Source organism: Neovison vison, chromosome 7 (assembly GCF_020171115.1).
Source record: "Neovison vison isolate M4711 chromosome 7, ASM_NN_V1, whole genome shotgun sequence".
NCBI lineage: Eukaryota > Metazoa > Chordata > Mammalia > Carnivora > Mustelidae > Neogale > Neogale vison.
In genome coordinates this window covers 156,857,219-156,875,364 of record NC_058097.1, presented here as the reverse complement: position 1 = coordinate 156,875,364, position 18,146 = coordinate 156,857,219, and the positions used below count along the sequence as shown (strand labels likewise).

The 18,146-nt window shown below is 36.2% G+C and overlaps 1 protein-coding gene across 1 annotated transcript in view; it reads left to right on the top strand.

Annotated features, from left to right (window-relative positions):
• Positions 1–14,747: 14,747 nt before the first annotated feature.
• The window catches only part of STK33 (serine/threonine kinase 33), a 68,971-nt gene continuing 65,572 nt past the window's right edge, over positions 14,748–18,146 (top strand). The window contains exons 1-2 of the mRNA XM_044260896.1: positions 14,748–15,067; positions 16,211–16,324. Of these exons, the coding sequence (XP_044116831.1) occupies positions 14,843–15,067; positions 16,211–16,324 (339 nt within the window). The 5' untranslated portion in view covers positions 14,748–14,842. The remainder of the gene's footprint in view (positions 15,068–16,210; positions 16,325–18,146) is intronic.

Here is an 18,146-nt window from a genome sequence, read left to right as displayed (position 1 = left end):
TAGAAGCCCTTTCTTTTTGGAAGCTCTCAGAATGAGAACCTTCCGTCCCACTCTACCCCACCTTTTTTTTTTTTTTAAATTAAATTAATTTATTTATTTTCAGAAAAACAGTATTCATTATATTTTTCAGCACACCCAGTGCTCCATGCAATCCATGCCCTCCATAATGTCTTTTGTGCCTGGTAGAGCCACTATTCTTCAGCAAAGACACTCTTGTTTAACCCTGATATTTTTGGGAAGTGCTTTTTCTCTCTTCTTGTCTTAACCCTGTTGGGGCTTTCTCACTCCCATTGTTCTTGGAAATCACCTTTGGAAATACTCTTCTGGATCTGTAGACTCTGGGCCCTTGCATATGCTGGTGTCTCTCTCTGGAAAGCTCTTCCTTGGCTTGTATACCGGGTGGACTCCAATTCATTCTTGAAGACTTAGTTTAAGTATTACCTGTCCCATGAAACCTTCTGTGACTTTTCCCTCAGCAAGTCAGTAATAATGATTTTTAAAGCAATAATGTAGTATATCTACCAGGCAAAGTACTAGACCGTTTACAAGTGTTATCTACTTAGTCCTCGCAAAAGTCATTTAAGATAGTAGTTAACTATCCTCCACTTTACATGTGGAGGAACTGAGCTAGTTAAGTGATGGAAAGTAGAGTTTGAATTCTGTTTTCTTCTCATTCTAAAGATTTTTTGTTTCCCATTAGACTATGTTACTTCCTTGATCACCCCCCTTTTGTATCACTTTTTACTTTGTACATACCTATTTGTCATCTTTCTCATAATCATTGTTAGGCCCATGTCTTTATTCCCAATATCCAACACAATCCTTGGTATGTAATAAGTATTCAAAAAATGTTTGCTGGATACATACATAAACTATTAGATGATTAGATTCCCAGTTGGCCTGTTCTCCTACTTGGACCTCTGGTGCTTTTTGCTTATTGCCTTTCAAATACTCTTTTTGGCCAGACTTACAGAACCCTAGCAATTAAGCACATTTTTGGTCTTATTTCCCCATTCTTTCCTAGCTTGCTGAAATTAACAGCCAAGACACATTGATTTCTGAGATGCCATATTCTAAATGCTTTTGTCTGGCTATGAGTCTGGGGTTTGTGTGCTTCACAAAGAGTGAAGAAAACAGATTCTTCCAGAAAATAAATATCCTTACTTGAGGTCATGTGGCTATGGATCCTGAGAAGGTTAACTAATATATTTTACATGATTTGTTTGTTTGTTTGACTGTGATATACATGTTTTATTTTGAAGGAAAGAATGAACTCCATTATTGCTAATTATACCATCTGCCAAAAATAGTGATCTTTTGTTGAATATAAGGATGCTAGTAATAAGGTTTATTATGACCAAGGCCTATTGGTCATAATAAAGTTCTTGTTGGGAACTCTAGTGGAAACTTTTTGAGTTTGACAGTATGGTCCATCCCTCAAAAAATACTTAATGGGTTTATATCTTTTCAGATCCCTGAAAACCACAGTCTTGAGTAGAGCATAAATATGGGAGTACAATTATAACTTCTTATCTGATAGGGAAACGTTCAGAAGCAGGTAGAAATTTAGAGGATTGGGGTCAGGACACTGTGGGGGTTTCAATGTTTTGCTCTAGAAAGAGAGCTTCAGGGTAGAGTGAGGGTTTGGATGTAGTACATTTTTTGACCAGGAGACTTCCACAAAGATTTTCTGATTTTGTTTACATGATAGGCCACTGTTCTCTTGCACTATTTGCAATATTTTATTTGTAAGCTCTAAGACATTGTTTCCCTCAATTAGTAAATGACCTTCAATCAATAATCCTTATTTAATGGAGCCCTTCTACTGGACACAAGCTGACAAGGTGAAGAGAATGTAGTTCCTGCCCAGAGGGGCTCCCAGTTAAGAGAAGTAGCTTTTGTTGTTGTTTTCTGTTACTAAATTAATATGACTTCTGCAGAAACTTTAAAATAGGGATCATGGAACCTGCTCTTGGTGTTTTGTTGTAGGCTGTTAGGAGTTGCTGAGTTTTCAGAGATCTGGCCACAGGAGGGAAGTTTCCCAGATATGTCTAAATTGTGCTTCCGGTATTGGAACATGATCTTGAGGGTCAGAATGCCTTTTCTAATATGGTATGCAACATCTGGGTTGGAGCATTATATCACACATTTTCTTAGCTAACTAAATAGCTTCAGGGAAAGTTTCTGGCTTTGGACATTTCCTCTTTTTTAGTACTTCTGGCAATATTTGACACACAGGAAAGGCATTCTCACCACACAATTTTGTTTGTATTAACATATTTTATTAATGCAAAATTATTAATCAGTGCTTGATAAATGAAGCTAGGAAATTTTTCACATTTATCATTGATTTCTTTATCTTATTGATCCATTGCTAATTGGATTAAGATTATCGAATACATATTTGCTTTTTTTTGAAAGCTCTATTCTCTTAGGAAATTTCAGTTATATAATACAATGTTATCAACTATAATCACGCATTATACATTAGATTCTCAGACCTTATTCATCTTCTCAGTGAAAGTTTGTATCCGATATGTGAGGTGATGGATGTGTTCATTAACTTGATGGGAGAACCCTTGCATATGTATAGGTATATCAAATTATCATGTTGCATACTTGAAACATCTTCCAATTTTATTTGTCAACTATACCTCAGAAGAGCTGGGAAAACACATTCCTGAGTACAAGAAGACTATTCTCTTAAGCATCCTGGGTGGAGCACAGCTGAGTGTTCATACCACACTGCTCAGTGAGGTTCTACTTCTCTTCTAGAATCTATTGGCAGCATTAAATCTCAACTGCTTTAACTGCACTTGGGCCCGTTTGCTAACTCTTTTTTTTTAAAAAAGATTTAATTAATTTATTTGACAGACAGAGATCACAAGTAGGCAGAGAGACAAGCAGAGAGAGAGGGGGAAGCAGGCTCCCTGCCGAGCAGAAAGCCCGACTTGGGGCTCGATCCCAGGACCCTGAATCATGACCTGAGCCGAAGGCAGAGGCCTAACCCACTGAGCCACCCAGGTGCTCCCCGTTTGCTAACTCTTTACCTTTCATTCTCCAATTTCATGCATGGGAAGGAAGTCTTTTTCCTTTTTCTTATGATACCTTTCCTTCTATATTTTATTTAGCTTTTTCTTTCCAAGCCAGGGCCACTCTCCTTAGCACATCCAGCCTTCCAGCTCATCCCCTTCTTTTTCATGATGACCCTGAGCCCATGGTAAATTCTAACGATGCTGCTCTGTTACAGGTGAAATTCAGGTTGGCTAAGGTGAACTTGGGGGCTAGAACTAGTGTGGCCTGGTCTGTGGTAGGAAAACAGATCCCCATTATGATATTGAGCCTCCCCAGTGGAGGTGAGGTCCACTGCCACTTGGTTCCGCTAAATGTCTGCTTCACCTCAGCTGATCATTAGGAGTGATTCATCGTTATAGACTTTTAGAGCTAGAAGGAACCAGAAGACATGCTAGTCTATGCTTCGAGACCTGTGGTTTCCTGCCAACCGACTGTCTAGCCTCTTCTTGGACACATCTAGTGACTGAGAGATCGTCTTTCCTTTTATCTTTGACAGTTCTACCTGTTAGGAAGCCCTTTTATCTTGGATTGGCACTCCCTTTTTGAATCACACAGAAGCCTAATTCCTTATGCCTCATCAATCCCCCCCCCCGTACTTATGAAGAGCTCCCTCACAGTCTTTTTAAAACCCCCTTCTTTCATGGGACCCGTCTCTTTACTTTGATGACTCTTCTTATACACCTGCCTATTTTTCTGCCCAAGTGATTTGTGACTCTGGCTCTTTCCCACAAAATGAACACCCAGAAATTTTCATTTTGTGCAAGGATGGGCCTGTGCTGGCAGAAAGGTACCTGACTTGAGGTCGCTTATGATGTATGGCAAAAAAGATACTGGATGACAACAGGGAAAAAATCAGGGCGAGGTTTCTTAGTTTTCTTCAGGCTCTTGAAGTCAAACTTTCTTAGTGACATCTCTGTTCGTGTCTTACACTGTCAGCAGGACCACACTGAAGTCCGTCCTTCCAGATGACAGCTCAATCAGTGAGGTATAGTATGCAAATTAAAATAGGGGGAAAAAAACACAATAGCACGTATCAGCTATTAAACATTTTTAAACATCTTTGTAATGATGTAAATTCTGAACACACCGTACATCCTCTCCTAAAACAACATAGACTAATTTCCCTAATCAGGCCCTTAATGGAAATAGTAAACAAGGGCTGATCTCCTTTAAAATATAGCACTACAACATAGGAAGCACATTTTGCCCCTCTTTAGGCTCTATAAGCATGTTGGGAAAACAAGTAGTTGAAAGTGAATATACAGTCATTCAGCTTGGTCTGCATAATGTCAGACAATCCAGTTTTTTTTTTTTCTTCACTTGAATAGAACACATTTTTGACTGAATTGACTGACTGTTTAGGTTCCTTGTAGACACAGTCTTAGTAAAGAAAACTAAAAATTGCTTTTGGGGAAGAAAATTGTAGCTAGTTATATCTCATAAAACCATTCTTGTGTTCATTTTCTTGAGGAAATTGCTGTGAGTGTATCTTCTAGGGCCAAAATGTAAGAGACCTTTTTATGCTTAAATAAAAGCTCAGAGATTTTCTGTATCAGAGTTGTTCCATTGACTTGTCTTAGTTCTGAAAATAAAATGAAAACCTCTAGTCAAAAGAAAGCTCACACTTCAGGTAAATACTGACATAATTTTGAACTTACTTTATTTGTTTACATTATTAGTCTAAAACCCACGTTGTCCAGTCCTTGGAGACACAAAGAAACACTACTACGTCAGAAGATTCTTTGGTTTTCTAATACCTCTTTTTATACCTCAGGTCCTGTTTAAACACAATTCCATGATTCCATAGAAAAAGAGTTATTCATCTTTGAGTTTACATAAGGATAGGTTTGCAACACTTGATTAATATTATGCCTCTAAAATATGAATGACATCATTTGGCCTGTTAGATAGTAGATTTATTTTAGTAACAAATCTTTCAGATCAATTCATAAATGAGAAAGAAATAAATGTGAGTAAACATTTGTTCTCTTTTGGTTTTTAAGCTAAAATGATTAGAACCCAGCCAGCCAAAAAGAAATTAAATTTGAAATCTAATTCTTGTCAAGAAATTTTGCATGTGGCTATTCAGCTCATTGTTTTAGAATCGCTGTGGTGAGAAAGTAGAACATTACTTTGGCAGATGCGGTGGTTGGGAGGTTGGAGAGTAGAAAAGAAACTCATTGAGTAATAGGAACTCCTGTGCCTTCTGAGTATAGCTCCTAAAAACATGTAGGGCAACAGATAAATCAGAAACTGGAGCAAGAAAGTCCTTAGAAGTCTACATCAGTGTCAGTGATATGATGAAAATATGATTTATTTTGAGAAATTGATGGAAAAATGTAAGGAAATGCTTTCTGAGCAAAGCTAAGAAAAAGATAATTGTTTTTAGATCCACAAAAAAAAGCCATCTTGAAAATGGGAAATTTAATATGTACCAATTCTGTTGAAATTTGTAGATAGAAATAGAGTAAAACTTGAAGGATATGGTTACCATGTTTTAGGAGTACTGTTTATGATGAAGGGACTTAGCTACACTTTAAATACACCTTCACATTATGAACCCTTCTTTTAGTTTCTTATAAAAAGTTCTATAAAGTCAGTATTCTTAATGCATGCATAAAATAATGCCTTACACATCTTACCTGGGACTTTTCTACACCTGCAGAGAGAAAACACAATTTTTCCTGCACAGAAAAGCTGTTATTTGCAGATCTACTCGACTGCTCTGAGTCATTGATGGTTACAGGCTTTTTATTTAACTTGAAATGCAAAGCATTTTCTTCTAAAGCCTGAAGTTAAATCATTTTGCAAAGTGTATATAGGTACATTCTGAGTTTTCTTTGTCTTGCTACCTATACTTGAAAAAACAAGGTCTGACATTTGTAAGAGAGTTTGTGTGTGTGTGTGTGTGTGTGTGTGTGTGTTTTAGTGGCCTCGGTTGCATTCTTTTTTCCCTCCACCTGTCTGGAGGGTACTTTTTATATACCTTTTCCAGTGTTTGCCATTGTGAGTTTTGATCACAGCAGGAAAATTTTTTTCACACAACTTTGATAAGAGGTCATACTTATTGGGATGACTTGCCCATTTTTTCTATCTAAATTCTTAAAATATGCTGTACACATTACCTGGGGTAAATATATGTATAGCATTTAGGATTTTTGTATCTATTCACAAGTAAGATTGGGTTGTAAGGTCTTTTCCTTTTTTGAGAAACTGCCCTAGTCAGGTTTTGGTTATTCTTGCTGAGTGAAATGAATTGGATGGTGTTTTATTACTCCAAAATAGTTTATATGAGAATCATCTGGTCCCTAAAAGTGGGAAGGAACTTTGATACAGAACTTCTTGAATGAAATGATATGTGCTATGAATACAAATGAAGGGATGTAAGAGGACAGAGTGAATGGGCCTGCTGCAGTTTCTGATGAGGTGGTTAGAAAGGTTTGCTCAAGTGAGCAGAGACCACCTTGAAGAGAGGGAGCGTCTGTGTAGATGTCTGTGGGAAGGGCATCTTGGACAAAGGAAACAAATGTTTAAAGCCATAGGAATGGAATAGGGCTGACATATTCGAGGAACAATGAGAATGCTAGCATATCTAGAGCAAGGAAGATGATATAAAATATGAAATCTGAGTGGTAGTGAGGAGTCTGTGTATTTGGGGCCCTACAGGCAAAAGTCAACTAAAGTACAGTTCTTTGTTCTGTTCATCTTAAATTTTATTCTTTAATCATGTTTTTCTGTTTTTGATTTGACTGCTCATATATATTTTTATCCCTTTTTATTTTTTAATAAAGGATTAAGAATATAATTTTTTTAAAATACGGCTTTGCTTGCACTCTGTAAGGTTCATGGTCATAAGTCACATGGCCATCTCTAAACTACATAAAAGGTGGGGAAATGGAGGATTTTGATGAGTACATTATAGTCCTGGTCAAAATCAGGATCCTCTTAGTAAAGAATTATGGGAAGAATAAATATTGGATAAACTACTAGCAATATTTTTCATAAAATCCTATGTGCCTGGAGATTTTCTTGTAGATTCTAAACTATGCAAATTGTTACCAAACATTGTGAGATGGAAGATACCCAACTTATTTGATGAAACCATCCAGAACCTTGTATCCAAAGTTAACAAAGATGGCTGAAAGGATAATTATAGACTAGTTTAATTTATGAATACAACTGAAAGCTCAAAATATAAATGTACCTGTTTTTTAACATTTGAAGACTCATCCATTGTGATTACATAGGGTTCATACTGTAAGTGTAAGAATGCCTTAATATCAGGAAACCTTCTTAAACAATGCAACATATCAAAAGATCCAATAAGGGAAAAGTATGAAAGTTACAATAGGTAAGAATTGACAAGAGGTAGACCTCACTTCTGATTAGAAAACTAGTCTTTTTTTTTTTTTAAGATTTTATTTATTTATTTGACAGAGAGAGGGATCACAAGTAGGCAGAGAGGCAGGCAGAGAGAGGGGAGGAAACAGGCTCCCCACAGAGCAGGTAGCCCAACATGGGGCTCAATCCCAGGATCCTGAGATCATGATCTGAGCGGAAGGCAGAGGCTTAACCCACTGAGCCACCCAGGTGCCCCTAGAAAACCAGTCTTATTAGACAACTGAAACTAGAAAGACATTTCTCAAAGGATATAAAAATATATAACTTCCTCTTCTGGTCAAGTTTATTCCAGTTCAAAGAGCAAAGGTATATTCCATATATCTCTAGCCTTATTAATCTGGGGCTACAAAATATACTTTCATGTAATATATGAAATGGTATGGTAAAAACCATCATAATGTACTCCCAGTTACTTCTGGAAGTTTCTCAAGGTATTATATGTACTGAAGAACACATTTCTCTTTCCTTCCTCAGCTCACATCTCTCCAACTTGCCACCAGATAGCTGCCAATAACTCCACTTCGGCAGAATGTTGGGCATACCTATTTCTACGCTCATGGAAAAATAGCACCCAAGATTTCCCTTTTTTGCTATTTGAGTATAAAATTGAATACACTTCTAATAGTGCCTTTGAACTTTCACAAATAAGTAGTTTTATAAAATCAAATTATCTACTCCTTTGTGAAAGGCTTTAATATGAATTTGCTGTAATAATAAGCTGAGTGAGGCTTAAAATTTGAAACCCTAGTAATAAATGTTTTATGCCAGTATTTTTAAGCCCTTTATTTATTTATTTTTTATTTTTTGCCACACAACCCACATTAAGAAGGAAAGGGTAGGAGGAGGAAGCAAGATGGCTGAGGAGTAAGAAACTGAAATAGCATTAGGCCCCAGGAGTTCAGCTAGATAGGTATCAAACCATTCTGAACACCTACAAACTCAACAGGAGACAGAAGAGAAGAGCAGCAATTCTAGGAAGAGAAAATCAACCACTTTGGGGATGAATCTCCTTTACTTTCCATCTTTACAGTCATATTTCATCCCTTCATCGTGTTTACCCTTATTTTTGTATATATATAAGTTTTTCTTTCTTTAAAATTTTGGGAGGTAGTTTCTTCTAAGAGACCAGAATACACCCAAAATCAAGTGGGTGGCTCTGTTCTATTCACCATCCTAATATACATATATATTAATATTATTTATTATTTAATATTAATATAATATATATTATATATATTTTACATTTCCCCTCCTTTCTTCTCCCCCCAGTTTTGGGGTCTCTTCTGATTTGGTTAGCATATACTTTTCTGGGATCTTTGTCACCCTTTTAGTATTTTACTCTCTCACTCATATATTCTTATCTGGATAAAATGACAAGGGGGAAACACTCACCACACACACAAAAAAGAACAAGAGGCAATACCGATGGCTAGGAACCTAATCAATATGGACATTGGTAATATGTCAGAACTAGAGTTCAGAATGACGATTATCAAAGTGCTAGCTGGGCTTGAAAAAGACATGGAAGATACCAGAGAATTCCTTTCTGGAGAAATAAAATACCTTTCTGGAGAAATAAAAGAACTAAAATCTAACCAAATTGAAATTTAAAAAGCTATTAATGAGGTGCAATAAAAAATAGAGCGTAATTACTGCTAGAATAAATGAGGCAGAAGAAAGAATTAGTGATATAGAAGACCAAATGACAGACAATAAAGAAGCTGAGCAAGAGAGACAAACAACTACTGGACCACGAGGGGGGAATTCAAGAGGTAAGTGATACCATAAGACGAAACAAATATTAGAAAAATTAGGATCCCAGAGGAAGAAGAAAGAGAGAAAAGGGAAGAAGGTATATTGGAGCAAATTATAATAGAGAATTTCCCTAATATGGCAAAGGGAACAAGCACCAACATCCAGGAGACACAGAGAACCCCCCTCAAAATCAATAAAATTAGGGACGCCTGGGTGGCTCAGTTGGTTAAGCAGCTGCCTTCGGCTCAGGTCATGATCCCAGCGTCCTGGGATCGAGTCCCACATCGGGCTCCTTGCTCCGCAGGGAGCCTGCTTCTCCCTCTGACTCTCACTTCCACTCTGTCTGCCTGTGCTCGCTCTCGCTTTCCCTCTGAAAAATAAATAAATAAAATCTTTAAAAAAAAAAATCAATAAAATTAGGTCTACACCCCGTCTTCTAATAGTAAAGCTTACAAGTCTTAGTAACAAAGAGAAAATCCTGAAAACAGCTTGGGACAAGAAGTCTGTAACATAAAATGGTAGACATATTAGATTGACAGCAGACTTATCCACAGAGACCTGGCAGGCCAGAAAGGACTGGCAGGTTATATTCAGAGCACTAAATGAGAAAGATACGCAGCCAAGAATACTATATCCAGCTAGCATTGAAAATAAAAGAAGAGATAAAAGCTTCTAGGACAAACAAAAATTAAAGGAATTGGTAAACACCAAACCAGCCCTACAGGAAATATTGAAAGGGGTCCCCTAAGCAAAGAGAGAGCCTAAAAGAAATAGACCAGAAAGGAACAGAGACAATACAGTAACAGTCGCCTTACAGGCAATACAATGGCACTAAATTCATATCTTTCAATATTTACCCTGAATGTAAATGGACTAAATGCCCCAATCAAAAGACACAGCATATCAGAATGGATTAAAAAAATAGAACCCATCAATATAGTGTCTACAAGAAACTCATTTTAGATCCAAAGACACCTCCAGATTTAAGGTGAGGGAGTGGAAAACAATTTACCATGCTAATGGACATCAAAAGAAAGTTGGGGGTGGCAATCCTTCTATCAGATAAATTAGACTTTAAGCCAAAGAGATAATAAGAGATGAGGAAGGACACTATAGCATACCTAAAGGGTCTGTCCAACAAGATCTAACAATTTAAAAAATCTATACCCCTAACATGAGAGCAGCCAATTATATAAACAAATTAAAACAAAATCAAAGAAACACATTGACAATGATACAAAAATAGTAGGGGACTTTAACACCCCCCCCTCACTGAAAGGACAGATCATCTAAGCAAAAGATCAACAAGTAAATAAAGGCCTTAAATGGCACACTGGACCAGATGGACATCACAGATATATTCAGAACATTCCATCCCAAGGCAACAGAATATACATTCTTCTCTAATGTGCATGGAACATTCTCCAGAATAGATCACACCCTGGGCCACAAATGAGGTGTCAGCCAGTACCAAAAGATTGAGATCATTCCTTGCATATTTTCAGACCACAGTGCTCTGAAACTAGAACTCAATCACAAGAGGAAAGTTGGAAAGAACTCAATACATGAAAGCTAAAGAGCATCCTACTAAAGAATGAATGGGTCAACCAGGAAATTAAAGAATTGAAAAAATTCATGGAAACAAATGAAAATGAAAACACAACTGTTCAAAATCTTTGGGACAAGCAGAGGAGGTCCTGAGAGGAAACTATATAGTGATACAAGCCTTCTCAAGAAACAAAAAAGGTCCAAGTACACAAGCTAACCTTACACATAAAGGAGCTGGAGAAAGAACAGCAAAGAAAGCCTAACCCCAGCAAGAGAAGAGAAATCATAAAGATCAGAGCAGAAATCAATGAAATAGAAATAAAAAGAATGATAGAACAAATCAAGAAAACTAAGAGCTGGTTCTTTGAAAGAATTAATAAGATTGATAAACCCCTGGCCAGACTTATCAAAAAGAAAAGAGAAAGGACCCAAATGAATAAAATCATGAACGAAGGAGGAGAGATCACAACCAACACTAAAGAAATACAATTATAAGAACACATTGTGAGCAACTATACACCAGCAAATTTGACAATCTGAAAGAAATGGATGGATTCCTAGAGATATATAGATTACCACAACTGAACCAGGAAGAAATAGAAGACCTGAACAGATCCATAACCAATAAGGAGATTGAAGCTGTCATCAAACATCTCCGAACAAACAAGAGCCCAGGGCCAGACACCTTCCCGGGGGAATTCACCAAACATTTAAAGAAGAATTAATACCTATTCTCCTGAAACTGTTCCAAAAAATAGAAATGGAAGGAAAACTTCCAAACTCATTTTATGAGGCCAGCATCATCTTGATCCCAAAACCAGACAAAAAGCAGAATTACAGACCAATATCCTTGATGAATGTGGATGCAAAAATTCTCACCACAATACTAGCCAATAGAATCCAACAGTACATTAAAAGGATTATTCACCATGACAAAGTGGGATTTATTCCTGGGCTGCAAGGATGGTTCAACATCTGCAAATCAATCAACGTGCTACAATACATTAATAAAAGAAAGAACAAGAACCATATGATATTCTCAATAGATGCTGAAAAAGCATTTGACAAAGTACAGCATCCTTTCTTGATCAAAACTCTTCACAGTGTAGGGATAAAGGGCCGATACCTCAATACCATCAAAGCCATCTACGAAAAAACCACAGCGAATATCATTTTCAATGGGGAAAAACTGAGAGCTTTCCCCCTTAAGGTCAGGAATATGAGAGGGATGTCCACTATTACCACTGCTATTCAACATAGTACTAGAAGTCCCAGCCACAGCAACTAGACAACAGAAAGAAATAAAAGGCATCCAAATCAGCAAAGAAGAAGTCAAACTATCACTATTTGCAGATGATATGATACTTTATGTGGAAAACCCTAAAGACTCCACTCCCAAACTGTTAGAACTCATACAGGAATTCAGTAAAGTGTCAGGATTTAAAATCAATGCTCAGAAATCAGTTGCATTTCTATACACAAACAGCAAGATAAAAGAAAGAGAAATTAAGGAGTTGATCCCATTTACAATTGCACCCAAAACCATAAGAGACCTAGGAATAAATCTAATCAAAGAGGCAAATAATCTATACTCAGTAAACTGTAAGGTACTCATGAAAGAAACTGAGGAAGACACAAAGAAATGGAAAAACGTTCCATGTTCATGGATTGGAAGAACAAACATTGTAAAAATGTCTATGCTACCTAAAGCATCTACACATTTAATGCAATCCCTATCAAAATCCCATCCATTTTTTTCAAAGAAATGGAACAAATAATCCTAAAATTTATATGGAACAAGAAAAGATCCTGAATAGCCAGAAAATGTTGAAAAAGCATGCCAAAGTTGGTGGCATCACAATTCCAAACTTCAAGCTCTATTACAAAGCTGTCATCATCAAGACAGTATGGTACTGACACAAAAACAGACACATAGATCAATGGAACAGATTAGAGAGCCCAGAAATAGACCCTCAACTCTATGGTCAACTAATCTTCAACAAAGCAGGAAAGAATGTCCAATGGAAAAAAGACAGTTTTCTTCAATAAATGGTGTTGGGAAAATTGGACAGCCACATGCAGAAAAATGAAATGACTATTTCCTTACACTACACACAAAAATAGACTCAAAATGGATGAAGGACCTCAATGTGAGAAAGAAATCCATCAAAATCCTTGAGGAGAACTCAGGCAGCAACCTCTTCGACCTCAGCTCATATACATATACATATGTATATGTATATATACATATATACACATAGTATATACTATGTATACTATGCAGATAGTATACTATAGTGTATACTGATACTGTATATAGTATAGTGTATACTGTAGTGTATACTGTAGTATACTATACTGCATAGTATTCCTATATATATAGGAATTCCTATATATATAGGAATACTATGCATCCATCAAGAGAAATGAAATCTTGCCATTTGCAATGACGTGGATGTAACTAGAGGGCATTACGCTGAGCGAAATAAGTCAATCAGAGAGATAATTCTCATGTGATCTTTCTGATATGAGGAATTTGAGAGGCAGGGTAGGAGGTCATGGGGGATAGGGAAGGAAAAAATGAAACAAGATTGGATCGGGACAGAGACAAACCATTAGAGATTCTTAATCTCACAAAACAAACTGAGGGTTGTTGGGGGGGTGGGGGGATAGGGATAGGGTAGTTGGGTTATGGACATTGGGGAGGGTGTGTGATATGGTGAGTATGATATGTGTAAGCTTGAAGATTCACAGACATGTACCCCTGGGGCAAATAATACATTATATGTTAATAAAAATATTTTTTTAAAAAAATTTTTATTTCTTTTCAATGTAACAGTATTCATTCTTTTTGCACCACACGCAGTGTTCCATGCAATCCATGCCCTCCCTAATACCCACCGCATGGTTCCCCCAATCTTCCACCCCCCGGTCCCTTCAGAACCCTCAGGTTGTTTTTCAGAGTCCATAGTCTCTCGTGGCTCACCTCCCCTTCCAATTTCCCTCAACTCCCTTTCCTCTCCATCTCCCCATGTCCTCCATGTTATTTGCTATGCTCCACAAATAAGTGAAACCATATGATAACTGACTCTCTCTGCTTGACTTATTTCACTCAGCATAATCTCTTCCAGTCCTGTCCGTGTTGCTACAGAAGTTGGGTATTCATCCTTTCTGAATACTCCATAGTGTATATGGACTACACCTTCCTTAATAATTAAAAAAAAAGCAGGAAGGTGTAGTGGATGGATAAAACAGCTGAAGGGGTTAAAACAAACTTCATTACAAATCACAAGAATGTAAAAAATACAGCACAGGAAATATAGTCAATAATATTGTAATAAATGGTGACAAACTAGAGTTTCCATGGTGATAATTTTGTAATGAATATAAATGTTGAATCATTACATTGTATATCTAAAGGTAATATAGTACTGTATGTTAATTATATTTCAATAAACAAAACCTTATACTGTGACGGAGTACGTACAGGAACACAAACATTCTCCATCTATATATCTTTATAATTAGAAGTTTTGTTGAAATTATCATGGATCTATACAAAATACTCATACTATCTTCTTAGAACTAAAAAAAATTAAATTGATGTCAGCCCACCAAATTGATTTCCTTAGACCATGCTTTTCAGCAATTTTATGGTTCTGGACAAAAATGATTCTTTCAATTGTTAAGTAAATAAAATGTCTGGAGTTAAAGAATTAAGTTTTGAAAGATGACCATCATTGGTTTTTAGAAATATGTCCTAATTTTGCTGAAAATGTTAACTTTTCATCTCTAGGCAGGATGCTTTTGGGGCTAGCTCCTAGTTTTTCTCTGATTTATAGGAGTGTGACAGAATAAGAAAGAACTTTCTAAATTATATTTCTTTTCTTTCTACAGCTCTCATGTGTGAATGTAGGTGTAGTGCATCATTACCCTGAGGACCTCACCAACTGGAAGTTACAGTTTTCACCATCAGCTTACCTTATCCCATTTGGTCTGGTTCTTTTCCTCAAAGAGTGGAAACTTCTTTCTTTCAAGTTGCTTTTATTGCAGAGTTAAGCAAATGGCCAATAGTGGCTCTGATAAAAAATCCACAAAATGTTCCAACTGTTCATCTACTTCTAAGAAAGGTTCACTTTTGATATGTCCCTGTAAATCAAGGCTTTCTCCGATGTCTGTGGTGGAAATGTCCCAAGCATCAAGCATTGGCAGCTCAGAGTTTATGGTTTCCCCGGAGAGGAAAAAAGAAAACCAAGCCAGCATCGATAGTTCCTCTGGGAAAGATATGGTAAATATTGAAGATTCTCTATCCCAACATAAATTGGCCTCTCATTTCCTAATCCCATCCTCAGATTCATCTGTATCCCTTGGGCTCTTGTCCACTAATTCATTGCCTTCTTAACTATTAAAGGAACATTCTTTCTTACATAAGAGGTGAGCAAAATTGGTTAATAATTTCTTTTATGATATTTCCATCTACTACCAAATTAGTTATTTGCCAGAATCATGAATAATTTGGAATGTTATTCCAGCTTCTTTATTTTTTAATGGTTTTTTCAGAAATGAGTGGGTTTTCAAGTTGGATTAAATCTGAATTTGGGGGCATTTTCTTCAACTGATGCAGAATGGGATTTATGGTTGTAGTTAAATATGGGGTGATTATTATTTAAGACAATTCCTGGTTATCTGGATGGGATATCCCAATATACTTTGGGATATTGGATGGGATTCCCAATATACTTTGCAAAACCAATTTGCATTAATTACAATCTATGACTACCTGGTTGGACTGGTTTGGGTGTCTTCCACCTTTATAGAGAAGAGGCAAGGGTGGAAGATTGTAGTTGATACAAAACAACTTTGGAGACAGAGAGCAGTCAGTTTAAGAAAAGTTGGGTTCCCAGTCCTCAGAGTTGCACATTTTTCAAAATTTCACCTTAAATTATTATTTTTAATTTGTATTATGGTATAGTTATTGCCATATAGGCATCTCTGAGTGTCTTGTTACTATATTGTTTTCATTCAAAGGATATTTTGTGAATGGTCAATAATTTTTTATATATAATCTACTGGGGATGACTATTATGTTTTGAAACAAGGGTGATTGAGAAAGCTCTGAAGTTGCCTTCTCTTGTGATTTTAAAGAGTCATTAGGTAAGTTCTGTTAGATTTGTGATGCAGGTTATCATGTAGACTTGCCTGGATTCAGGAGATTAGATTGAATGACTGGCTTCTTGTGGTCCCTTTTAGCGTAATGAGCCAATGAATCATACAGGGTTTAGACTTTGGAAAAAATAATAAATACCATGGCACACATTAAAGAGTTGTCAGATTATTGAAATTGGGATTTTTATTTTGTTAAGATATGAGCATATTGTATTTGTACTACACTTCTATTATATCTTAATTATTTTATTCCTTTTGGTGTAAGCCCTCGAAAACCTCAAATGTGGAGAGAAAACCATCTCAACAACAGTGGAGTCGGGGCAACATTACAGAAGGAAAGGTTCCTCACATAAGGATGGAAAATGGAGCTGCTATTCAGGTACAAAGAAAACAAAGTGAAACTGCTAGGAACGTCTAAGTCAATGGTTAATGGCAAAAATGATTAAAAAATTAGTCTCTAGGGACGCCTGGGTGGCTCAGTTGGTTAAGCAGCTGCCTTCGGCTCAGGTCATGATCTCAGCGTCCTGGGATCGAGTCCCACATCGGGCTCCTTGCTCGGCAGGGAGCCTGCTTCTCCCTCTGCCTCTGCCTGCCTCTCTGTCTGCCTGTGCTCGCTCTCTCTCCCTCTCTCTCTCTGACAAATAAATAAATAAATAAAATCTTTAAAAAAAAATTAGTCTCTAAGGAAAGGAAGAGAAGAGAAAATTTAAAGTTTCAAGTATGTCAAAGTCTTTACAAAAGAAAATGCAGACTATTTTTTTTTATATAGAGGACCAAATAGACTTTAATTAAAGCAGAGGGCATTTTTATTAACAAAATGAGAACATTTTGGTCTTTAGGTCTTGCCTATTGCTGAGAGCAATCTTGGAGTCTTTGGGTAGACCTCTTCAAGACAGATGACTTGAGATGGTTTGGCTATTCATTTCTTTGATGACTGGTAGTGAAGCCAGAAATTCCCTCATGGACCCCTCCATTTTTTCTAGTCGGTGATTGGATGGATACCAATATGACTGTTCCAAGGACTCTAATTATGGATTGAATGTTATTATCCTTTTAGAAATTAAAATGTGTTCCTTTAACATCAGATTAAAAGAACCACAATAAGAATAACTACAAGAAGAAAATTGCATTAATGTTAAATAACTTTAAAATTTTGTTTCAAGAGATATTTGACAATTTACTTGAAGGGATCAGAGAAACTTCCTGAGTAATTCTGACTTGAAAAGTTTGATTTTCCACTGAAAAGGTCTGGAATTTTTTTAATCCACAAACTTACTGAGTTTTAAATTTAGCCAAAAGAGCTTTTGTAAAAACAAAATGCACTCATTGCAAAATGGTAGGAAAATATAGATAGAAAAGTGAAAAAAATAAAAATCATGAGCCAAACAGAACCAATTTTAACATTTATTACCTTTATTTTTCCTGTGCTTGTATAAGTGTTATTTTGTCTTTTCAGTTTTTTTCCTGTTTTAAATTATGAAATATTTTAAATATATACAGATTTTAAAGAAATAAACTTAACTGGTATAATCGAAGTTTTCCTCCTCCCATGAAATGGACAGGCTCATTGTAAAGTTTTTAAACACTCCAGAAGAGTATAAAAGAGGAAGTTATAGTCACCCCAAATTCTACTACCCAGAGATAACTACTCTCAATATTTAGATGAGCATCTTTCCAAATACCAGTGTCAGTACCCTTACACTCACACATTTTCATAATGGGACCATATCATACATGTTTTCACACTCTACACTATATCATGGACTTCTATATCAATGAAAATAGATCTACATTACCATTTTTATGGCATCCCCTTAAGATTATTACAAATAAGAAGTCATTTTCTCCTTATTTTCACCATGACGTAATGACGTCAGAGCAATTGAAAAAGAAAAACTAGTTATGAAGAAGAAAAACTAGTTATAAAACTAGTTGGCAGTTGGGCTATTTCTATATCTATTCCTCATTTTAAAAATCCTATTTAAATGAATACTGTTATGCTGAAAATAAAAAATAAATTAAAACAACAACAACAACAAAATAAATAAAAAATTTTTTAAAATCCTATTTAAATGGCATTAAATGCCTGTGTCCCAAGTTGTGGTTCTGTGCATTTAAGAGAAAATGGGAGTTTAGTTTTTAAAGGTCAAAAAAGTTGGGGAGATGATTATAGAGTTTAGATCTTTTTGTTCTGTGGAAAA